General features: G+C 31.7%; 1 protein-coding gene and 1 long non-coding RNA gene across 6 annotated transcripts in view; both read right to left on the bottom strand.

The window, feature by feature from the left end:
• LOC119634798 (homeobox protein homothorax) overlaps positions 1–12,718 on the bottom strand; it is a 289,120-nt gene extending 276,402 nt beyond the window's left edge. For 3 of the 4 annotated variants that reach the window (XM_038029184.1, XM_038029183.1, XM_038029182.1), the window contains exon 1: positions 12,443–12,718. In XM_038029184.1, the coding sequence (XP_037885112.1) occupies positions 12,443–12,457 (15 nt within the window). In that variant the 5' untranslated portion in view covers positions 12,458–12,718. The remainder of the gene's footprint in view (positions 1–12,442) is intronic. The other variant, XM_038029185.1, reaches the window with a different exon arrangement.
• Positions 12,719–12,959: 241 nt separating this feature from the next.
• Positions 12,960–26,703, bottom strand: part of LOC119634704 — a 78,286-nt gene continuing 64,542 nt past the window's right edge. For both annotated transcript variants that reach the window (XR_005246971.1, XR_005246970.1), the window contains exon 4: positions 12,960–13,246. This is a non-coding gene — a long non-coding RNA (uncharacterized LOC119634704). The remainder of the gene's footprint in view (positions 13,247–26,703) is intronic.

Genomic DNA, 26,703 nt, shown 5'->3' on the forward strand with positions numbered 1-26,703 from the left:
CCACCACTTCATAAAAACAAACAAACAAACTAATAAATAGAGGGAAAAGAAAAAACTCCCTCTTTTTAAACTCATAAATATCAAAATGCTGCAAATAATTCTAACATGTGAACTTGAAATATATGTGTAGCTGTGAAAATGAATACATACATCTAAGCAAGCGAGTACGATATATACGAATATATCAATGATACGTTTTTTTATTGTTGTTGTTGTTGTTGTTTTGTGAATTTTGGAAAAATTTTTGGTGTACGAAAATGCATGGCATTGTTTCATTTTAGTTGCTGCAGCCATATTGCGAATTGTTGGCAATTTTGTGGCTGTCGTACATGTGCCATGTGCTACTACATATATATATATGTACGTGTAAATATAGGGATATGGACATACATACATATACACATATATATATATATATATATATAGGATCTATGTACGTATAATATCTGTTAGCATGTATGTACATATGTATATATGTGTATCTCTACGCGTGTATACAAACTTTAATTTCTAGTGACAATACGAATTTTGTTAGATTTGCCGTTTCAAACAACAGTGCAGCAGCATATGTGAACTCACACATATACGCAGAGAATCAAAGAGAATTTTAACTATTAGAGCAACAACAACAACAACAACAACAACAACTATAATAAAAACAAAGCACAATAAAAGAGCAAAAAAAAAAAAAAAAAATTATTGTATGGAATATTTGTGTTGTAGGCATTTAAAGCAATTTTTAGGTCGTCTACGGATGTTTGCGTAGTTTTATTGTTGCACTTTCAATCTGTCCGTCTGTCCGTCTGTCGGTTTGCCTGTCTATGTGTATGATAGAATTGCATCACCGTAACTTGCTGTATATAGTATAGATAGAAGCTTAGCATACCGGATTTTTGTTTTTATTTTTTTGTTTTGTTATGCAAATTTCTGTGTTCAATGACTGGTTGAAACAAAGCCTTTTCTATTTTTTTTTTTTTTTTTGTTACACTTTTTCGGTAGGAGATTTAGGTGAAACTCCTGTAGGCCAATATCGAGCATATATCTATTAAGTATGCGCCAACACAGACACCAGACATAGGTATATATATAAGCTGCAGTATATGTAAAATATATTAGGTACACAACAACAGTAAATATATGTGTATATGTGTTGTTAACAGAATAAAAACGGACAGAATAAAATAACTACAAACAAAGCAACAATTTGCCTTTAAAGGTTATACGCAATATTTGTTTTCGTAAAAATTTTTGTGTCCCCCCCCCCCCCGCGCTTTTTTTTAAACTTTTATCCTTACAGAGTGTATAAAGTTTATCATTCCTTACGCAACAACATTAAATAATCGGCAGATATGTAACTAAGGTGTGTACGTACAAATACCTTCCTATCATGTGGCGTCTTTTTAGCGTTTTATTTTGCTAATGCTAATTTTTCTAAACATAAAATTCTAAACTGGCTATTGCTGTTAATCCGCCTGCTCATCCAAGTAGTGGAATTTCGGTATGCTCGATCGGCGTGGGATGATTTCATGTTAAGCCAGTTAGGCCTTTAAGTCTGTCTGATGTAGAAATTATAACGGCGTTTATCGGACTGAACCCTCGATCCACTGAATCAGGCCCGCTTGCTAGCGAGATTCTGAATTCAACTAATCTCGTCTATGAACATGTGTTTCTTATTATATTTCTTCAACAGGGATAGCTGGGAGGAAAAAAACCATTTCATGATTTCATGATGAGAATTTAGCTTTGAATTAACTTTGATATCAAGAATGCATAAAATAGATTCATTTCATTGGTCGCCTATAAGTGAGAGGAAAAAAGCAAAGGCAAATTATTTTGTATTTCAAAAACTAAAGGTTCATCGCATATTATTTAGATCGATCATCGACTGCCACACCTTCTTTTTTTGATAACTCACTTATGTAAATAAGTAAATAAAGAATCCCGGTCATCATTTGAAGCCTACATTATATTCGCATTTCTTGGTTAGATCGAAAATCTGTTTATTTATAGTCCGGCCAATTCATACTTTCCTTTACGTTATACCACAATATATATATATATATATATATATATATGTGCACCCAAGCCATATGTACATAGAATGAAATATATAAAATGTATGCATGTATACGACCAACCAGACAACAGACCTCTAATCTCCCTCTTGCATATAAACTCAACATATAAATGCATATATATATATATATATATATATGTATATATGTATATATGTGTGATGTGTGAGTGCTTATGTGGTTGAAAAATATGCATAAAGCTTAGATAGTGTGTTAAATATCAACACACTATTTTAAGGTTTTTGGGGTCATTTGTTTGAGGCTGAGAGAACATATATTTTTTTCACTATACCATAGTAACACTACACAGTAAAATATCGATTAGTTCGTTTGTCTTAATGGAAATTTTTTAAATTTTTTCCTTTTTTTTTTTTTTTTTTTTTTTTTTTTTTTTTTTTTTATATAGGGCAGAGCTGAACCCACCCATATGTATATATTTTTTTTTTTTATACATAGACGTATCATTTGTCTGTTTAATCAAAATTTAAATCAAAATTAATTGTTAACAATATTTTTTCTTAATTAGTTGAAATTCTCGGTTTTAGAAAACTAAGGGCGTTTTTTTTTTTGTTTCTTTTTTGGAGTATATTTTTTGTCCTGAAGTTTTTTTTTTGTTTTTTTTTTGTTTTTTTCTACTTAATGATAAACACTCCTATATGTGTATTTAATGTATATGTTTTGTTTGGATATTTTGAAAGTGAGTCACTCAAGTTGGTTTGCCGCCTTTCTGTTTCTACCCAAATTTTTTTTTTGTTCATGTCTGTGCGAAATAGATTTTGAAAAAATTTTTCAAGTCTTCAAAAATACTGGGAAAAAAATAGAAACAATAAACCAATGTCCCCCCAGGTACAGTCTGTTCAGTGAATTTTATTCTCCTTAACAAATTATTCCTAAGATTTTAGTAAACGCATGACTTATATAATATATCACAAGCATTTGAATATTTGATTTATGTGAAGGATAAGAGCTCAAGTAGAGTATGCCAATCACATGAAAATTTCATTTTCAGACCGCCCGTGCAAACGAAAGCTAAGCAAATTGAGAGAGTGTTGATTATGAATAGAAAGCCTACGATATAGTTAGTCGAATATGCTGCATAAGCCCTTTTTAAGTCTTTGTTTAGTCTCCTATGAAAATCTTACTTAGCTTGACAACGATTTACCTTATTTTTAGAACAAGCTTCATGAACATTAAGCGAATAAGAAAATCCGACTTTATGCAACCTTGTGCAAACTCTCTTCTCTTTTAGTATTTTCGACTAGATTTGTTAGCAAAAATGATCTCTTCTGAGTCTCTTTTTTCAGAACTGACTTTCTCCGTTTCCAGCTGTTGCTACGTGAAGAATGCAATAATCAAAATGGGAGCCGCAAGGACATATGGACAGACATGATGCATACATTTCTAAATCAATCTAGAACGTTCGGTCGAATAGAGAAGCATTGAGGTGATTGTACTGAAGTAAAGATGATAAGCAATAATTTAGAAAACAAACTGCTTTTGAAAAGCGCAAAGCATCTACGCTTAACAATCGAATTCCATATGAAATTGAGAACTCCTTTTCAAAGCATGGCGTTAGTGAGAAGATAACAATATAGACCATATGTTGGGTTGAGGTGCAAACGATTTTAAGAGTATATATACAAAAATTTTTGTGCGCAAAAGGAAATGCAATTTACGGTCACAATAATCACTTAATAGTAGGCAGGTACGTATTGTTGCGCTTGCAAAAAACCTCTAACCTATAAGATAACCTAACCTAAGTTGGAAAAAATCCAAAAATTGCATTTTTGTAAAATATTTAGGAAATTACCGAATATTATGATATCTACCCTACACTCAGCATTAGGTTAGGTCGTTCCAAATGTCACGCATCTCTTATAAAGCCGAGATGCAAAGCCCTTTCGGTATCGTACTTGTTAGACTTTCAGTGTTAAAGAGTGCACTATCGTATAGAGTGACGCATAACTGATTACAAACTACCTAATAACGACATGAAGTGCTAGGTTCTCAATACTCGATTGGTTCATAATATCTTATGTAACTCATGGTCCTTGAAACACCACACAATTCGCTCCATTTGCTATCCTTCCACGTAAATTTACTGTCAAGCCTCCGCAACAAGAAAAAAAAGTGTATTAAAATCATCCCAAGAGAACGCAGCAATGTTCGCAAAAGTTTCATTTCTTGAAGAAAAAAGGCAAGGCCCTGCCAAAGCTTTGTTTTTGTTTTGTCATATTTACCATAATAATCGAAATTCCAGTAATTATCATTAATTAATTTAAAACAAATTTAATTTATAACGCAACAACACCATGCAAAAGAAAATGCATGGAACATTTCAAACCAAGTCTTCAACTTTATATGAAAAACTTGAAATCATGAAATTAATTTTATTTTTCATATTTTTACGACACGCAACCGTTTAAGCTATATTTACTTTATTACAATTAAATGGAATTTAGTAAATTTAATAATTTTTTTTGAAATTCATTTTAATGAATGCTTTCTGCTCGCTTCGGTTGTGTCAATTGTGACTGTGCAAAATTCTTAGATATAAGTTTTATGAGACTCTGACAACTTTTCGGATCGACTTTAATTTAGATGATTAAGATCAATCATGGAAATCAACTTGACTTGTGCGTCCTTCTTATAATGAAGAATTTATGCATCTTTCTAAATATTTATTTAAGTCATGGCTTAGTCCGTTTTATTTTTCCTTAAACTAACCTCAGTCCAACGCTTTTCGAACACTACGATGCTTGGAAAGAACTGTTTGGCGTAATTCTCAAAGTACGATTTGTTTCCATCTTAATACCATCGTTTTTTTTAAATCGTTTTGCCCATGGTATCAGTTTGAGATTTGAGAAGAAATAATAGCCGTGCTGGGGCCCTGTGATCTGGGGAACACCACGTGCTTACGATGACAACAATTCGAGCTCCAATTTTTGCTTTTTAACGATTGCGACCATCGACTTACGTCATCGTGCATGCATTCCACTGCAAATAAGTGAGATAGGTGAATCCTTTTAGGAAACACACACGTTTCTCTGGACAAAATTTTCCTACTAAAATGCATACTAAATGCATAGCTTGTTTATATACTTAGTTATTTCTTAAAACTTCACTTTTCGATTATCGGGTATAAATTTTAGAATATTTCCAATATTTGCAGTGTAACCATTTCTTTTGGGCATTCATCGCGTTCAGTACCATTGGCCTCCATATAAAACCGTTTCAAATGAGGAAACCATCAACAAATTGCTCTTTCCGGCGGAGAAGAGTTTCCATGACACCTTACAAACCAACGCATAATTTGAATGATATTTTGCTCCTTCAACAACAATATTTAGTCAGGACGCGATTATAGGAGTTTTCCACTCTTTTGAAGCAAACGAACCTGTAACTCTTAAACTGCGTAAGAAGTGCGAATAAATGCTGCCAACATATGGAAAAGCTTTCGACAAGACTAATCTTTCTCTTGATCAGCTTTTAATATAATCCCAAATTCTTGTTTTTCGAAAATCTGAGCTACAAAATGAGCAAAGAAGCACAAGTCAATGAAATGGTGTTATCATGAGAGATATATATATGACTTAAGAAATCTTCGTTAAGCTTAAGCAATTTTAACGGATTGCCGTACAATCTGCCGTGAAACTGCATTTTGGCTGCGCGCTTGATTTTTGATCAATGTATCCGCGATAAAAATTTCTGTTTCCTGCATCTGTCAACAAGAAATAAAGTACATATTCGATCTTAGGAAACGGGCACAACGTATTCGTCTTCAGTTAGGTTCAGCTTTTTTACTTGCTTTTAATAATGAAATATATATATATGTATATATATACATAAATATATTTCATGCAAGCTTTTGTTTTTCTTTAAATTTTTTAACGCCAACATTTTGTTATTACAAAATATCGGCTGCATGAATAATAAACAAAAAAAAAAAAAAAAAACGCAAAATATAAATAAATTGCGTGCTGACGCTACATTTAATATAATGGGCAGCGGCGTGCAACGGTAACTTATCTAAATGATTATTTCTTTCTTTGCGGCTGCTAATGTCGCATTTCTTTCAAAGACTCGGTTCACGCGTTTAATTTACAGTTTAAAGAACCTTTTAAAGAAATTTCATTTCTAATAATTGAAATTATTTTTATTCAAAAAAAAACCCGGAAGTTTTCTGAATAAAAAACCCTAAGAAAAGTGTAGTTTTCCAAAAGACAAATAAGAAGAAAAACCAAATTATAGGTTAAACTGTAAATGTGTGGCAATAAACACTACACTCAATGAGATGAAACGAAAGGAAGAAAAACAGTTGAAATTATATTTGAATTGAGAGAAAAAAAAAAAAAACAAAAAAAATAAAGTAATTTAGTTAAAGGCTTTTATTTACAGCACATGCCACATAATGTTATTATTGGACACTCTCTGCGAAATGAAAAAAAAAAATGTTCAAAAATATACTCCTTTTTTGAAGTTTTTTTTTACATATGTATATTTATATATATATATATATATAAAAACGCAATTATTTTCAAGTTAAGAACTTAAGAAGACTCACTGTACAGAAGTTTACATTGTATGTCTGTCGTTCGGTACACGCAATGCTCACATTAACTTAAGAACGCAGGCAGTATATGGGGCGGTATAGCTTGGACTGGCCTGGCCTGGCCTGGCCTGGCAGGGCATAACTGACTGACTTTTTGCCTGCTTGTCTTGCATTGAGTTAAATATATGCAAAAATTTTAAAGTTGATTTTAAAATTTTGTTTTTTTTGTTGTATATATATTAAATGAAAAAAAAACCGTAAGAGAAACAGAATTTCTTTTCATGCCAATAAATAAATATTTTCACTCACCGACACATAACACAAATTACACTGCGGTTAACCCGAAAAATTAAAATAATAACAATCAACAGTATGCAGACAACAAAATAACACAACTCTATACAAACGGCGTTCATAGCGAATAAAAAACAAAATTAATATCACACAAACATAACCTAAAATGGCCGTACAAGGTTTAATTTAACTGACCACACATTGTGTGCGACTATATGTATATGGAACAAGAGCATTGGTTGTGCATATTTTTTTTCTTTTTTTTTTTTTTACTCTGGCCTATAATAAACAAATAAACAAATTAATAAAAGTAACAAACATCCACTAACGTAATATATTTTTATTGAAATACTAAAAAAAAAAAAAAAAAATTTTTTAAATAAAAAAAATTTGCTTATAAACGGAAAACCGCATTTTATGTTAGATTGCACAATAACTGTAAAGCACCAACCATTTGCGGCTTAAATTTTTACTACCACTCAATACAACGCACACAGCATTAGTCTGACATTAATAAACGAACTGAAGCAAGTGAAAAAGTTACACAGATTTCATAGCGAATCTTGGATACCCAGCAAATTTTTCTTGTGGCCTGCAAATGCCCACTTACAAAACTGATCTCTTCTGTTCAAAACCAAGTTAAACAAGCAACTTGAACAATCTAAGTTCATCTTTTAATTCATAATTCATTAAACTCTTTGACAGAAGGCGTCATAATGAAAGGACTAATGGACGGACACAATCAATATGTACACATTTTGGAGACTATCCACTGCCTATTTACGATTGTTACACATGGTATGATGAAATTAATATAAATCATTTTGCGATAGAGGACAGGTACAGCAAGAATATATATATAAAACTGACGATTGACTAACATTTAGTAATTAACAAAGTATTGACAGTTAAATCGTTTTTTTTTTTTTTATTGAAACAATTTTAACATCTTATTACGCAATTGTCGGTACGTAAACAGAAGTATTCGATTCTAAATATGCTGCGCTATAGGCATTAAGACTCACATTGAATTGCTCGCTAAACTTACTAGACACTGCAGCATTCGTTAAACGTACTGAGCGGATTCTGGGTCGACCCACTGATAAACATTGAACATATATTAGCAGTAATTGAAATTCTTGCGCTTTCTGTCTTCCTATGGTTTACTTCGTTTTTATGATGACTGAAAGAAATTTATTAGCCAAGCGAAGGATATGCACTCGAAATCATTTTAATGAAATCCTCAATCATGTTACATGCAGTTCGTCATCTAAATCTCTTGAATAAAATAAAGCTTGAACGAAGGAAAATCTATAGAGTGGCATCGTTCCAACGCTTACGAACTCGCCCTATCTACACGGGTTAAAAGACGTTTACGATAATTCGCGGTTGGTTCTATTGTTGTGGTATTAATAAATACGTCAGAGCTCGGTCTGAGCGCGCTACTGCACATTTTTTATATAAAGTAAAACTAGGCTTAATTTTATACAACTCGCAGACACTCAGATATTCCCTTTGCCAGAAAGCATCCCAGTCCGTGTTGATGTTAAGAACTAGTTAAGACGAATCCTTTCAATTTAATGATTATTATGGACGGATTTATCTAATTCGTGTTTGTAAGATTTATAAGAATAATAATAAACGGATATCGGTTCTTAAGCTCCAGCTATCGATCAGACGTTCTAAGAGGACGCCACCAACAGATAGACATTTCAACAGAGAAAATAAGATAAAAATATCTGTTACTTCCCGATGAAATTGTAAAAGAATAGACATAGATAAATAAAATATAGATAAATGAATGTTTTTGATATATAAATATAAATGTGGATAAATATTTTTCCCCTATCGAGTGTATCCTTTACGTGCTCGACACCCCGGACCTTGGTGGATAACAAAACGGATAGTGTACAGTTTGAGTGAGCTTAGGATAGGGTTTGAAAAGAAAACGCATAGCATTAATGATCGTATTATTCCACTTGACCTTGTCACAAGTGAAATCATAAAATGAACTGTACATGAAGAAACAAATCAAAGCATCGGCTTAACTTGAAAAAGAAATTTGCAATTTTTTAGGATCTACACCAAGTGTGTGATATGTTGCTGATAAGGAAAGATTTTTTTTTTTCATTATCCATTAGCTTTGTTAAAAAAGTAAAAAAAAAATTTCTTTTAGTTCGGAAAAGTCTTTACAGTAGTGCGAAAAGTTTTTTGTCATGAAAAACGTAACGTGGTTTCTTGATAAATTTTTGAAAAGCCGACGGTTTTTTTAAAAATTATTTCAAGGTATAAGCACTTTTTCTCAGGAAGCACTGACACAGAGTAGACTACGTTTTCTATGCACTTAAGCGTCAATAAGTGAAGCTTTTTGGAACGTCATGAAATAATGCTTTAGAAGAACACATTAGTGAATTTTTTCATAATGATCACGAATCTTAAAGCGCTTAAGTGTGACCTCCACCAACTTTTATTGCTTATTTCGAATTATATGCAACTAAGAGCGAAGCAATAAAATGTAAAATTTTTCTCAGAAAAATCTGCACATATCTAGGAAGGCCTAACGCACTTAAACAAATTCTACATAGTCTACATGTATTTCTGATTAATTTCAACTTAACCGTTATTTTTATCGTAACTGCACATTTTTCTCATTTCGGTCTCTTTCACTTTTCTTTCTATTAAAAATACCGAGTAAGGAAAACTCATGATTGGAAAGCGTGTTACGCTACGCAATTTTATATATAAATATATAAAAAAATTTTATTTTAATTTTCCTATTACATGCCACAGCTAGCATCGTGTAATGAAGCTATAAAGATTTTAATATTTCATCTTTGAAATCCAGAAATGTTAATCCGGTAGTAATGAATGTATCTTTGGTATTTTAACGCACACGCGGTTGCCTTTGATGAGTAGGTTGTAATATTTTATTAATCTACGATGTTAGGTACTTTCGCGTAAGAAAATTTAATTGAATGAATAAATATGAATATCTTTGCTTATTTTTTTATTTTCTTTGTTGTTGATTTTTTTTTTTTTTTTTTTTTTTGCTAATTGATAAGCATCTTATCCACAATTGAAGCTAATGAGATATGTTTTCTAAAATAGTTACATGACTTTTCAATTCTTTTTCCATTACGCTGTGAATTATTTTTTACCTTTTTTTCATTCTCGAATATTTGCTAACAAAATGAATTTCCAGCGCATACATGAAATGATTTTTAATCTAAATCTTGTAATCTAACTGAGTAATAAGTAAATTATATGGATCTGGATTTTACTGAAAACAAATTTCATATTAATTGATAGGGATGTCAAGATAAGCAAAGAGTATTGTCAGCGAACACTCTGCTTCTACATAAATTTCACCTTCAACATTTTCTGTCTATATGGCCACTTTTTTTTTAACCTTCTAATATGTACAGAGCGCTTTTGAAAATGACCAAAGATAAACGAAGATCGATTAAAGTAATTTTCCTTAGGATGTATGGATAACAATTTGAAATTTAAACAATCGTGTAGTTAGACGCTGTTTCACTCAATGTACAGTCAACACTAATGAACCGACTTTTATCTTAAGATGCATATAATGTGTTTAGTTATTTAATTGTAGTATAAAAAAAAATACCGTCGGCCGCAATATTAATTTTATTTCATCGAGTTATTCTAAAATGGTTTCGATTGAAGAAGACAAGTCTGTTGGATGAGAGGTGTCTAAAAGTTTTTTGGAACATTGACCATGAGCACCGCACAATCATTTATATTTCGAATACATAGTTGATTGCAATTTTTACTTTCTTTACATTTTTCTATCCTTTGCGCATATTTCCTTAAAATATTATAAAATACCTTTCGCTTCGCCGACTACCGATTCAACCTCAGTTTTATGTATCTCGAAACAGGAGCCTCTCCACTGCTTAGTTTTCCAAAAATTGAAAAAAAAGGTATACCTTTGAAACCCAATTTTTCTTTTAAATTCTCCGAAAATTTTTCAAAAAGAAACTACAATATAATGAAAGAACCTTGACTTTTCTAATGCATATCAGCGAGCTACCATTAAGCGAAACAGAAATGGGACTGTCACCGTTACACAACTTTTTACTTTTCAAAATGAGTAACAATGTTAGAATAAGGTTAAGGAAATCTTACGTTTTATAGAAAAATTTTCTTTTAAAAATTTTTTTTTATTTATTTCTTTAGTTCTAGTTTTCCTCCTATTATTCGCGAATTGATAATTTAAGCGAATGTAGTTTAAAAAACGTGAATTCGTTTTTCCTTTTTTTCTTCTAAACATTCAAATTGAAAAACTAAATAGGATTTTTGTCCTTCCTTCTATTTGTTAATTATTCTTATTGCTTTGAGGTTTGCAACCCGGAAAAATCAAACAAAAAAATATTCATCAATTTTTTCTGCATAAGCAAATCAAAAAACTCTATGCAGTTCTCTGCTTACATTGTATATTTATCCTTATGTCCTGCGTTGCATGCGTTGTCCAAATGCAAGTCCACAAAAACAAGTTTTCTCTACATATTTTTATTAAAAAGGTAAAAAATAAGGTTACCACTGCACCTAACATTTATCCGTCCTTTTAACTATTTCTAGAAGCAAAGGATCAACAGATCACCATTAGAATGAACTGCAATAGCATTACGCTTACGGGAATGAAAAATTAAAAAAAAAAAAAATGTACAACACAAGGTGGAAAGATATAAATTTTACCAAAAAAAAAAAAAAAAACAGACGATTTTTAAAATGATTTTTAAAACGATTAAAGCAATTTTAATTTTCACATAAAGAGGACAAGAGGTAGAAGACAGGGACATTTATTGTTCCATCTTTCTTTGATGAAAGTTTGAAACGGTCGGAATATATAAAAAACATTACAAAATCATTTTAGGCTTCCCTTGATAATTCAAAAATTTTTAATTTTTATTGAAAAAATTAGTTGATAATCAATAAAACCAATTATGGCGATATTGTGAAAGGAAAAAGACTGCGTTTATGTTAAAAACCTTCAGGCTTTCTTTAGGTGCATATACCTAATAACAACGGATCATTTGACATTTTTCTCCAATTACTAGAGATGGTACAACAACAATTGCAGCTAACTTTTGCACGAATAGATTTCGATTATTTGGAAATTTTTCTTCAATTACTAGAGAGAGAGAGAGAGAGAGTTATCCCTATTGCAACTAGCTTTGCAATGGACAGACAGGTCTTGATTAATTGAAAATCTGCTCAGGTCTGATGTACATTTTTAAGAATACCAAGTTCGTTTAGTCATGATGACGTGAAAAAATATAAAAAAAGGACAACGAAATGATTTGATATCACTTCAAAAACCAATTGCCGTCGCTCCCATGCGCTTTTCTTAGCTAACAAAAAAATAAATAAATAAATAAATTCTTGACCTGTAACTTTTTACACATACATAACAACTGCTTTTCCATAACCAATAAAAAAAAAGAAAATCTTTTTTTTAAAAATTTCACTTAAATTTATTATACAATCAAGTACTTACCCTAGGTTGAGCCATTAATGCTCTAGGAGCGATGTCCAACCCAATTTGTGCCACTTTTATTGAAAACTACACTCAATTGACGAATTGAAGTGTAGTTTGGACCGTAGTTTTGAAATTTTAACAAAAATTTTCTTTTCTTCGTTTTTTATTCAATGATTGTTTTCAATTTGAAGATATTAAAAAAAAAAAAACACTGTTTCTTTACACTTTATGGTTTAGAGAACTTTTTAATGACTTTTTCACAATTTTCTTCTTCTTCTTTTAATTTTTTTTTTTTTTTTGTAATATATATATATTTAAATTTTACTTTATTAATTTAGGCACATATGTTTTTTTTTTTATTTTTATTTTTGTATATATTTTTTTTTTATGATTTTTTTGTAAAATAAAAAATATTGAAGATTTTAAAGAGTCTTGGGGGTAAGTTTGTGTTGTTCTTTTTTTTTTTTTTTGTTTAAGAAAATCGTATACAATTTTTGTTACTGTTTTTTATTAAGTATACTATTTGTTACTATTATTGTTGTTGTTGTTATATTTTCATATATCTTTTTCTTTTTTTTAATGTTAAGAAAAAAGATGCAAATTGAAGTCGTTGTCATAATTCCATGTTCGGGCCTTTCTTTCATCCAAAATGTCCAATTTCTTCTTAATTTGATGTTGTTTTATGTTACTATAGCTGATGCTATTTGTTGCTGTTGTTGTTTTTAATGATGTAATTATATCGTATACAAACGTTGCTAGTTTAGCGGCATTATACGTCCTATTCTCCGTATTTAGATTACATTACATTTTATCACAGTTTCTCTAAATTTGGATTAAGCGATGAAACAACAACAAAATGATGTTTAGTGATTTTCTTCATTTGTATTCCGTAGAGCATTTGTAAAGGAAACAACAACTAACGTGAGTAATGAAAAAACAACACCACATCTAACATTTGCATCACATGCTGTCTTCCGCATAGCAGTGATGTGATCGATCATTAAAACTGTCAAACTCACACTACAAAACAAACACAATGATCATTTAAAAGCCGTTCACGTTGAAAAGAAAAACGCGCGCGATTTTCTATAAAGTTTCGACGGAAATGAAAAAAATAAACAAAAAAAAAAAAAAAAAGAAAAACCGACGGCTTTGCAACTTTTCTTAATATTTTATAGGAATATTAATTTTTATTGTTGTTTTGCTTTGAAGAGAACGTTTATAGAGTAACGTGTGCTGTGTTGATTAACCAATCGACCGTTAACGCAACGTACGACCGTTTAACCGTATTCTATATGTTAACGACACCAACTAATAACAAGCGCTGTGTAAATCATTATTTTCGAAATAGTTGCGGGCTAACTGACGACTGGCCAAATGGCTAAAGTCGTTTATCAAAGCAACCATCCATCCGCATGTCTGCACTCTTGTGTTAATATCGTTATTGTTGTTGTTATCGTTGTTGCATTTGTTGCCAGTTACTACCGCTATTATTATTATTGTTGTTGTAGTTGTTGTTGGCGGTGATGATGACGATTACGATGATGATAATGATGGTGGATGGATGGATGTTGCTGCTGCTACAATCGTTTTGTACAAATCTCTCCAATGCGCCATATACAAATGCACGCGCATCTACACACACGCATTTACTGTTTACACCTTATACTCCTTCTTTCTAACCGTGTGGCAACGAAATAAACACAACTAATACCGCCGTTATTGTAACTAAAACAATTTATCACACCATTAAACTCTTACTATTCTTCCTCTTGTTAATCAAAAACAGAAAAAAATAATAATAAAAAAAAAAAAATAATTTATTTATACTTTTTTTTTTTGAATAACTTCTTAAATAAAATTAATTTTTTGAATATTTCATATGATGAACGCTTTCATAAAATAAATTTTCTCGCAAACCGTACGTATTATAAGCTCACCGAGTGAAACAGAAAAAATACACTTGTTTTGCGTGGCGATTTTTATAGACGTTTTCTTTACTTTCTTCCGAGCGTAAAATATTTGCGTTATTTTGTTTTGGTTTTGTAAGGTGAACTGAAATGATAATAATAGCAATTTTTCTTCTTTTTTTTTTCTCTCTTTTTCTTTTTTATGTTTTTTATGATTTGTTGTCTACTTCTACACAGCACAGCACGTCGTACGCGTTTCGAAGGCAAATACACACTGGGCTTGTCAATCAATTCGAAACTAAACTTGGCGGGGGTAAATAATAGCCCAACACACACACACATTATTTACTAATGTATGTGTGAGAATGTTTGTAATCGCGTACTCTAGCTGCGTACGTTTGTTTTGTGTGTGTGTGTTTGCGTGTGCATATGAAAAAATACTCGTTCGTTGTGTATAGATGGCTGTGCTCTAGATGTTTTATACGACACTATATTGGGTAGATAGGTAGGCAGGAAGGTAAAGCGAAAAAAGGCAAAGCAACAATTGTGCCATTAAATAAACGGTTAAACGTGTGTGTGCATCGCAAAGCAATATATATAAATTTTCTTAATACCAGACAAGGAAAACTAACTGATTTGTAATATATCAACAATAAAATGTTTGAAAGAGATGGTTGCACAAAATAACAAACACAAGCGCATGTCTGTGCATGCTCGCTACGAACGAAACGAACGAAACTCATTCACGTCAACATCCAGAGAGAGAGATAGAGAAAAATGTTGAAAGAGATTGGAAGGCGAATATATTTTCTGTAAAAACTCTCCGTGTGTGACAAGAGTAATATAGAAAATTGCCGAGAGAGCTATGGATTTTTCTTCGTATTTCTTAAAAGTTCAATGCTCTTGAGTAATTATAAAAAATTGTTAAATATAATTTATAAAAAAATAAAATTTTTTTCAATTATATAGAAAATAAGTCGTTAATTTTTTAAATATGAAGAATGATTTAATAATTGAGACCTCAATCAAATATTTTTAAGAGCGTAGTCAATTCTTAAGAGATCGCGCTTAGCTCTTTTAATTATTGTTTTATTTCTATTTGATTTCTTATTTTCATTTTTAGAGATTTGTTCTCGATAATAACCATGATAATGACGGTGATGATAATGATGAGTATGAGAATGAGAATGAGAAATTGTATATTTTGTTGTTTTTATTGTGTTGTTTTGTGAGTGAGTCAAGTCAAGTCAGCGCTCTCAAGTAAAGTCATTCATACATATACTATAACCAGCCAGCATACAATGTATGTTCGCATGTTTGTGACTATAAATGTATGTGTTGAATGAACGTTTGAAATTTATTTGGCTTTAGCTGAAATGAGACGGCTTATGGGTTCACAAAATTTGCTTTGCTGCTTTGAAAGATTGTGTTGTTTGTGTTGTGTGCACACAAAGTGAACCATGTGTACGGATGGATGGATGGATGGCTAGCTAGCCAGCTAGCTAGCTATAGTAGTATACGGATGCGAATTGTGTATATATGAAGCAGCAGTGGCAACAACAATAAAAAATAACAACAATAACAACAACAACAACAACAAATAGAAATGGCAAAAACCAATCCCCATTTGTTATATTCGCTTGAGTGAGTGGCAGTTTGCATCAGTTTTGGTTTTCAGTCAAAAGCAAAACTGCAACAACAACGGCAACAGCAACAGCAACAGCAAGTAAACGTAATCATAGTGGTAGCAGTAGAGAAAACAGTCGTTACAGTTGTCTAGGTTGTGGTATATAATGGTGGTAACTCTCAAGAAAATGGGTTGGGAGGCATAATATTGCGCTCAGGTGGGTGGGTTTGGGTTGTTCCTATTGCTCATGTATAAGCAGGCAGGCACGCAATCATATACAAACAAACATTCGTATAATGAATACGATAACAATTTTCAGGTGTTTTTCTTGTACTTTTACTTCTCCTCCTTTTCCTATCCAAGCCTTTTTAGTAGTTAAGGCGAGAATTCCTTACTCTTTGTGCAGCTAAGCTTTAAAGTTCTCTATGTCAGTCATATTGTTGTAAATGGCATAGAAATGTATACAAGCTCACACTCGCATGGATAAATATATATATATATATATATACATACATCCGTGCACTGTCATAGAGCATAGCATTTTCGTATAATTTTTCTCATACTCATTTTTCTTTTTAGATGCGCAGTAAACACAAACACTCACACAAACGTTTATAAAATCTACACAATTTCTTCTTTTTTTTTTTTTTGTTTTTTTTTTGTGCATGTTTTCTTCCTTCTAGTCACATTGTTGTTATATAGTATGATTGTTGTTGGTATTGTTGTTGCTAGTGTTGATTTCTTTTCTCTAGCTTCCACAATTTAATGACAAAAGGTAACGCCTTCAAAATTTATAAAATTTGCAATTTCTTTTACACTGTGCAACTGCACCACTCGGAACTCTTAAAAATCTTTTAGCCCAGCAAACCTGTTAATAATAAATTATAATAAGAAAAACAAGAAAAACAAATGAATAAATACTACAAACTAAAAAAACCCAGCAAACCACTTTAAGAAATATTTGAACAAAATAATTAAAAATCCACAAATCATTTTTGGTAATTTCGTTTAGCAAAAAAGAAACAAATATATTATAAAACAGCAACAACAACAACAAGAAGAACAACAACAATAATAAAATCAATCATAATTAATAAGAAGGAAAAAAATCGGAAAAAAAAAAATAAATAATATCAAAACAAATTTCTCAACATAAATCACTCTTGGCACAGAGTCGACCACTAACAGAAAACACACAAACCTACATAATATATATATAAACTCTCTTCTTTTTTTTTTTTTTGTTTTCGGATTGTTTGGCACATAGATGTGTAGATGAAAACCGTAGACTTAACTAAAAACCAAAAAGAGTCCTTCTGTATGTGTAAGAGTGTGTAAGTGCAAGCGCGTATGTATTTGCGTGTGCTCGCACAAACTTACACACATATATATATATATATATATGCACATATACAACCAAACAACTATGAATGTTAGTTTAAAAAAGCGGTTAACACATATTTTGAAGCAATTTTTCACTACCACTCACACGTATAATTTTTGTTGCTGTTGGTGTTGTTGCCGATTCCGTTGCTCTTGCCGTTGCTGTTGCACTCATCGCAAACTCTGCTCTAGGATTGTTGGCTAACTAAACGTGCAACCTCACACATTTACAGCTAGTAGCAATAACAGCAACACATATTCTATATATATATATATGTGCAATGGAAGTTTTGAACACAGCAAAACAAAAACACAAGTGTTTTAGCGACGGCAAAACAACAGTACAACAACAAATTTTTACGTAGTTAATGAAAAATTGCTTTTTATTCTGGCCAAAAAAGAATTAGGCTTACATGACTTTTTGCTTTTTTTTAGAGATTGGTTATAACTTGATTTGAAAAACTTGTTGTTCTCCCTCTAATAGAAATTCATTTTTAATTTTCAATTAAATAAAAATATTTTCAAAAATTTTCTTTTTTCCTTTTTTTTTTTTTTTTTTAGGTTAAGTCCATACATAATCTATTTGTAACCAAACGCCATAAATATTGAATTTAAAATTCATGTTGTTTGCATCTACAGCAACAGCAATAACAACAACAAGATCATCGTCGTCGTCATCATCATCATCATCATCAACGCTATCGTAATCATCATCACTAAAGCCGCCGCCGTTCTCGCCATTCATTCATTCATTCATTCGTTCATTCACTCACTCACTCACTCACTCGCTCATCAATAAATCAATATTTTTAAATATTCTGCAGTTTTCGGCGCAAATTCGTATACAATTGGTTGTTGCGTTATGTGCGGGAGTGTGTGTGTGCGCATTTTGCCTTCATTTTTTATTTTTTCGACTCGCGTAACTTTATTGTGAAAAGTCCTTTTAGTTAGAAAATTTGATTAATTGCCGCTAAAGGGTGCCACACTCGAAAATTCAAACATGCATACACGGACAAACACACCCAGGCACGTTCACTTACTACTAACATGAATAGAGATTTAATGGCATACATTTTATATGTGATGTTGTAGAGCGTTTTCGGTAAAATTTAATACTCATTGAATTTGTTGTTACCTTATGTTAAAACAAAAATTAAATTTAAAAAATTAACAAAAAAAAAAAAAACAAAATGTTAAATTTTGAAATGAAAATTAATAATATAATCGAAAAATAATAAATCTATTTATCTATGGGATGGTTTGAAGTATTGACCCTAGTACGGAACATAACCCTAAACAATTTTTCTTGTATTGTCAGCTCAATATGTTCTTGAGCTGCTAGCTAACTAACCGACATTAGAAAACGAAAAAATCGCCCTCGAATTGTGTGTTCTTAGCTAAGCAAGAGCTTATGTCTGTTTCGAAGATCTCTACCGCAGTCAATCAGTTCCGTATTGAGACAATGAGCACCATTTGGCTTAAGTTCAACACTTTATCTCGGACTACGAAAACTGAGATCATGATGCCTCGACAATTGTCAACGGTAAATATTTTATCGCGAACGACGAAATCTGAGGGCATGAGGTCTTGGCATTCTATCAGATTTTTCTGCAAATATTGAATGAAAAGTTTTCTTGAACACTGTTCTCGTACTATTCGTACCTGGGCGGTGAGTTATCTTAACATCGTTGTATAATTACCATTTATATATCTTCCCGAGAACGAAAAGATTTTAGTTTAGTTATACTCTTCCATCAGTCTTTGTGTGACCTGAGACACTTCGATAATGGGAATAAGATTTTCAGTAAAAAGCGATGAACGCTACTACATAAAGTTCTTATAAAATCCAAATCCATTTTCTTTATATCATTCACTCTTAATTCTTGCTCGATTTCACACTAACTAATACTGAATCAGTTAATAAATAGGCTCAATACTTTTCAAACTGTCGGAAACTTGCTTACGTAGGTATGCAAATATAAAACGGGAATTATCAGAATATCTGACGTCTATGGCGCGTCTCTCATACTACTACATACGTGCACTTGTCGCATTTTTAAAAACCACCATAAAGATTGTCGCTGCAAGAAAGTACAAATCTTTGTAACGCCTAAAAATAATTGTTGTTGTATTTAAAAACAATCGCACATTCAAGGCCTACTCTCGATTTGGAATAGCGTTCATATCTATACGAAACATTCCGCAGGTCAATCTTTAACGATACCTTTGCATTGTATTTAAATAAATAAATATAGGAATCTAAGCATATACGGACCCATTGATATAATCACATCAGTAGAAGTCTTTTTACGTCGGAATAACAATCGCTTTACATCCGCTTAAGAAGCTAAAGTGTATGATTACAAGAAGGAAAGTCATTCTTCTTACTGTAAAACGCGTCAAAAATCTATTGTTCACAAAGCCATTATTCTTTCAGGAATTTTGAGAACAAAAATTCGAATGGATTGTTTGATAAGAGAGAAAATGTTTAACGATATTTTCTTGCGAATGTTGAGCAATAATCAAAAGACGTGTGGTGATAAAACAATTATGAAAAAGTAAAAAGTTGTTTTCGCGCAGAATATACTCTCAGATAAGTGAACTTTGAACTAATCTTTACGCTAACGAAGCTTTCAATTCCGTGTAAGGTTTAACCTTATTAAGGGAAATATCTTTTCAACAATTTTTTTGGAGATAGAAGCAATAGAAGATAATAGAAGGCAGTTAGTTATTAAGTAAGTATCTACTTAAGGGACGAAACACCGACAACAACATAAAATATGCATTTCTTTGACAATCCCTTTGTATAAGAAAGAGAGAGATCATCGATTAATAATAATTAACGAAGAAGATATTGAACGAACGCACACGAGAGTCATTTTCAATTTAAGGGACATTCTTGCCTATATGATTCTCCAAGAAATAAAACAAGAAACGCTTAGTCTAGATACATACATCCAATGAAGCACAGATGAGACTTAAAAAATATTCATTTTTGTTATGACTGGCAGGTGTGTAAATAAGAAAAAAGATCGTTGGTTAATTTGCGACGAAAAAATAGTCAATTATTTGTTTATAAGTAAAGTTTATATCCCTCGTGGACTTCTCCTTGAAACGCTGAAATTGTTGGAATTATATATCGCTGGTGACTTTGAAAAATCGTGTTTCGCGAACAAAAGGCTTAGTTAGACCTTTGAAAGGTGTTGTGCAAATGATTTTTGATTATAATAATTTTTGTTTATTCATGTTTTTGTACCCTTAGTTTGCAATCTCAAGACGATCAAACATGCCTCCTCCTCCTCCTCCTCACATTCTTTCTCGGCAGATCTTTTGCTAGAAGATGGTTCTTTTGCTGCATTGCTCCATTGAAAATAGAAACGCGAACATTCTGCAGTAAAGCCAGGAAGAGCAATAAATGAGCCCTTAATTCTATGAAGGGATTCATAATTGACATTAAAGCCTACACCGTACAAATTTAATTTTTGAGCAAAAGCATCGACTGCTTTTGAATCGCCTACTGTTCCATTTACATTTAACAATGATTGCCTAAAGTTTTTGAATGCGATAATCCTTGTAGATGATGAAGATAAACCGCTTTACAGAGATACTTGTTCGAAATCAATCCGTTAAGCAATTTATTGGCCCAGCAAAGCACTGTTTCTGTGTTCTGCATTCTTTTCGCGCCGCTTCAGGAAAGAGTTAAAAGCATCTAATAGGTCAATAACAAAATGTGAAGTGAAAGTAAAGAAGTAAAAATATTTAAAATTCGATTTTTCTTTACAATTTTGATTAGATCTACCGAGAAAACTTTGTCTTATATGATTTAAAGAATAAACAGCTCTTTAGTTAGGCGAAGGTTACGCTGAAAGACTTTGGGTTGATTAATTTATTGCCCTACACAGTATGAATACATTTATGGTGTGCTTTTTGAAATGGAATTAAAAAGATCTGCTTCAAGGTAATTTAAATGCAAACGTGACAGGGTATGAACAGTCCTTTGCTCTGAAACGAGTAACTACCGTGAATGATATATATAAGTGTATCTAACTCGTTTTAAATTTAAAACAGATTTTTCAATTTCTACAGTATTCTTTCATTTATCAGCAACAATTTTGTGGATGCGCTGCACACACACACACACACTTCCATCTTTATATTTTTATTATTAAGTATTTCGTTATTAAAACTTGTTTATATCTCTCTCTGTGCATTTCTTTAAAGAAAACTAACTGATCTGCCTTTATATAAGATAAAGGCACATTAAGTTAAAACATGTCGTTTACTTTGAGGACTTAGTTTGGAACGACGAAGTATAGTTTAACGAAGTATAGTTTCTAGTTCTAACCCCTTGCCATCGCAATCATTATTTCCCGTTGACTACAATATTGCGCCGATCTGTTTCTCTCGCACGCTTCATTGAAGTCTGAGGAGGTCGCTAAGTTTGTTCAGGCATATCCATCCAATTAAAAGAGAGTTTGCACTCGAGATGATTTTCGACAATACTTTTATCAATATTTTAATAAACGTGGAAATCGATAAATTATTTTTGGGGCCTTCGGGGCAAAAGACTCTTTAATTAAATTCTTATTTAGTTTGTGGTGTTTCTTTCGAACTTCTCAACGGTTGCCTTAAGCTTTATTGACTAAGTTATAATCACATTAAAAATTCGATGGTGAATATTTCAATTATAGCGCGACTTATGCTAACTTTTGAATAGTTCAGGATGTTAGCTTTTACTTATTAAATATATTCAGTCTTTTTTGAAATTCTCTCTCGATGACTACTTCTTAAAACTTAAGCTGTTAATCTATCTCTATAAAATCTTTCAAGCACAAGCGCTTCATCTGCTGTTCAAACGACTACAATTTTCTGGATCGGTTACCCATATACATATATCAATACGGTGCATATCTATCTCTTTGGTCAAAGTTTCGTTTATTGCCCGTTGAACTTTTCCGCTAACTATGACATCCTTTAATGGCTACTTAAATGTCTTTAAGAGAAAATTGCCCGCATTTCTAAAGAATTCGATTTGTCTGCTAAGGGCAATTGATGATTACAATGATTAGTGATAGAGCAAGATGAATAGTCTTTAGGTCTTTCTAATCACATTATTTATGCTAATTTAATTAAGCATATTGTGACCTATATCTTAATAAATGCTAATATATTTAAATAATATTAAAATAAATATGTTGTTCAACTAAATGATAAGTACTGTACTTAAGAAGTTTGATAACGCAGTATTCGATTTTTACATAAAAAAAAAAATTTTTTCTTTTTTTTTTTTTCTAAATTCCTTTAATAATTTAAACATTCATGCATATGTTGTGTTTGCAAAATTCTTTTGTGTTAAAAATTAAATAATCAAATAAATATTAAAATGTATATATGAAATGAAATCTCCTCCCACATACATACATACACACACACGCAGATATACGCACATACACACACAGAGTCAATTACATTTATACAAATGCACGCACACATTTGCATATCTTTTCATTTTATTAAAATTTAACACATGAAAATGATATGCAAGCAAGCAAGCAGTCACACTGTGTGAATACAACAGTTCTTCATTAAATTGGAATTTCATGAATAACTAATAAATTAAATTCCAATAAAAGCCAAGACAAGACAAGGACGCAATAGAGCACAAGTAAGGCACAGACATACATAGCTATATAAATATATATATATATATATATATATGTATATGTATAGATACAGTTTGCACATCCAGCTGCACAAAGTGCACATCAGACGTAAGGCGGGGAGAGTTAGTGAAGGCTAACGAAGAGAAACACAATTTAAAATTTGATAAAGTTTTCTTATGAAAGGACAATGAAGCCATCCATACAATAAAAAGAAAACAACAACACCGACAATAACAACAGTAACAACAGCAACGACAATAACAACAACGGAAAAGTTTTAATAAAACTTGAAAAAAATGCACTCTAAGGAAAAATATGATAAAAAAGAAAAAAAAAAGACGACGAAGGCAGAGAAAAAAAATGTGGAAAAAAACTAATCAAATGTATAAAAAAAAAAGAGAAAAAAAAGTGGGTGGAGAGAAAAATGTCTTACTATCGTGTGTGTGTGTGTGTGTGTGTGTGTGTGGCAAATGAGGAAAAATATACCAACCAAGTGCAACAACAAAATATAACAAAGTTTTAAGTGAAAATATATATATATATATATATATATATATATATGTATACGGATATGAAAGAAAATTGCATTTGGAAAACTTCCAATCCCAGAAGGTGGTAGTAGTAGCAGTTATATGCACGAATGTATATGTATATATATCGTACAACAGTATTGTTAGTGGTGTAAGAACAAGAAATTTTTCTTTATATCATGCGCGCGCGACAATGAATTTTCTGCTATAACACAAAATATGACGAGAAGAAGGAAAAAGAAAAAAAACAACTCGGCAATGAAAACTTAAAACTCTGAAATGATATGAAATGAAACCAACAACGGACAGTTACTCAAAAAATATTGGAGAAATCTTGCACACATTGAAGTACAAAACGAACGAGAGAACTTTAGCGTGAGCATACACGTACGTGTACACTACTCGCATATTTATAAATGTATGTGCATTATGATTTACAATGGGAGCCCACACAGGCCCGTATACATACATACACATATACCAGTGCCGGGTTATAAGAGACTCCAAAACGCAGCATTCGCATTATGTATGCCGCTCTCCTCCTTACTCACTTGCCAGAAAAAAAAGAAAAAAACGAAAAGAAAAAAGAAATGGAAAATGAAAAATGAAAAAATCGCAAACGTCTGCTTAAAAACGTCGAAGCTCGAAATCTTGGAATGGATGGATGGGCCATAGACAGCCGCCAACAACAGCAATAGCAACAGCAACAGCAATAATAAACGACAAGAACAACGACTACGACAACAACAACGACGACGACGACGAATGAAGGAGTGTACATGACAATTCATCTCTTTCTTATAAACGCAATTTATCAAATGGAAAACGACGAAAGCGACAGCAAAGATGAAGACGACGACAAGATATACAACATTCACAAGTAGTAGTCGTCATCGTCGGTCATGGTAGAAATAAATGTGTATATGTTTGCATCAATGTAATCTATATGAGTGTATGCATATGTTGCGCTCTTGTTATTGTATGCGAAAGCTAAAAATTGTTGGTTTAAGTTGACGTCAACGTCAACAGCAATAGCAACAACACTAAGGTAAAATATTGCACCACCTCTTAGTAGTAGTTTTATAAGCAAAGAATATATAGTAAGCAACAACATGCCAACAACAATAACAAACGAATACAAAGCTCCATCTATAAAAGTCGCAGTAGTAGTAGAAACCGAAACCAATGTCTACGATGTTGATTTGATACGATGTGTATTTCTTATGAAGAGTGTAAATACTCACCGACGGTGAGTGAAATGTTTAAAGAAACAATAACAACGCCAACAACAACGCCAGCTATAATAGCAATAACATATTTATATAGTACTACCCCAACACAACTGCCAGCAACAAAGATCGCAATATAATACATTTTCCTGTAAGAAATCAGACTGTAAGAGGATTTTCAAGAAGTAAAAACAACAACAACAACAAATGAGAAAAAAAATAAAATAAAATACAATTATATTAAGCGGCGAAAAAGTGATGAAGAAAAATAGGTGTTGCCAACTTTTGACTGTTGCTCTACTACTGCAATTTTCAACCATACTAACACAAACAATACAAACATATTGCTAGGCACTATTATATGCATATATATATATATATGTATGTATATACCATCATCCACTGCCATTATATAAAAGCACTATTAACACTATTGCATCAAAAATCTCTCATAAAGATGTGTATGCAAGGCTAAGGAAAAAGAACCGCCATAATGCGTTTACGATTGTCAATTTTGATACACAATCTTGCACAGAATATTCTTACAATGCTCAAATAGATAGCAAAAAAAAGCTCTTTTTTCTCTTTTGTAAATGCACATAACACGAAGTAATCATACTGTCACTCAAGTCATCAATAGATATTGTTTTGAACATCATTTTCTAGCAAATGTAAACAAGTGCATTGAGCTCTCTGTTGTAAAGGTTAATGATGTTTTGTTTTGCGTATATTTCATTTTTGATTATAGACACTCATTGAGACACACGGGGAACGCAAACAGACACACTTACTCTCTCTCTCTCTCTCTCTCTCTCTTTCTCTTTCTTTTTCTCTCTCACATTCTCTCAAATCTCTAACGGTTTGTATTCTCAGTATTCTCAATAGTGCTCTACAAGGCCGTTATACAGAATTGCATGCATGTGCGTGCTTTATTTTTTGCTTTTACATTCATATAATTCTCTTTTATTATGGCAGAGTAAATTGATGTCATTTTATTACGCACACACGTGTTTGCCGTCAAGTTTTATGGTTTGTTTTTGTTATTGCCGCATATATCACAACAACGAGTCGGAAATAAATATAGACAAAACGAGATAACTATATTGTATAAAAAAGATAAAGAGAGATAGCGCTTAGGTTATAATAGAGGTATAAGCAAATAATCGAAAGAAGAGAATAAGAATTAATTTAAGAGTATTTAAAAACGGAAGAACAACAAGAATAACGAAAATGTATACAAATAACAGCTGATTTGACATATAAGAGAAGCTTAAACTGATTATTTTAAGAATATTAATTCTTTGAAGACTTGATAACTTTTTTCTTCTTTTTAATTGAATATTTTTTTAAAATATTTTTTAATAATAGAAATTAATGGATTATTCAATATTTTCAGAGAAATAATACTATTCTCATTGTGTTCTCTTTTTACGCGTAACACTCTTTCTTTATACATTTTTACTTAAGAGTAATGGTAAGCCATTACATATTAAAGCTCTTTAACTCAGTCTTTAAAGATTTCTCTTTCGACTACGTTTAAGAGTTTGCGGCGAATTTATATATTTTGACTCAATTCTTTGTTGGTTTGCTTTCACGCATTTATTTTTCCGAATCATACTCAGTGCTGCTAAGTGCGTTATTTCTTGATTTGAAATTTTTTTCCCAAAAAAATGCCCGTAAAATCCGAACAAGTGCTTAAATTTACGGTGTTTACGGTTGCGAGCAAAGAAACGCAATAAAAAATTTCGTTCATTTTTAATTACAGCCACGCAAAGCAAGCGTTTTACGAAAACCAAAAAGGAAGGATTTAATTAATTTTTTTTTTGTAAATAAATTGAAATGAAAATTGTTTTTCCACAAATAAACCCGACGGTGTTTTATTTTAATTACATATTTCTAACTATATCCGTTAAGATTTTGAGTAATAAATGATTTTA

Source organism: Glossina fuscipes, unplaced genomic scaffold (genome assembly GCF_014805625.2).
Source record: "Glossina fuscipes isolate IAEA_lab_2018 unplaced genomic scaffold, Yale_Gfus_2 3, whole genome shotgun sequence".
Classification (NCBI taxonomy): Eukaryota; Metazoa; Arthropoda; class Insecta; order Diptera; family Glossinidae; genus Glossina; species Glossina fuscipes.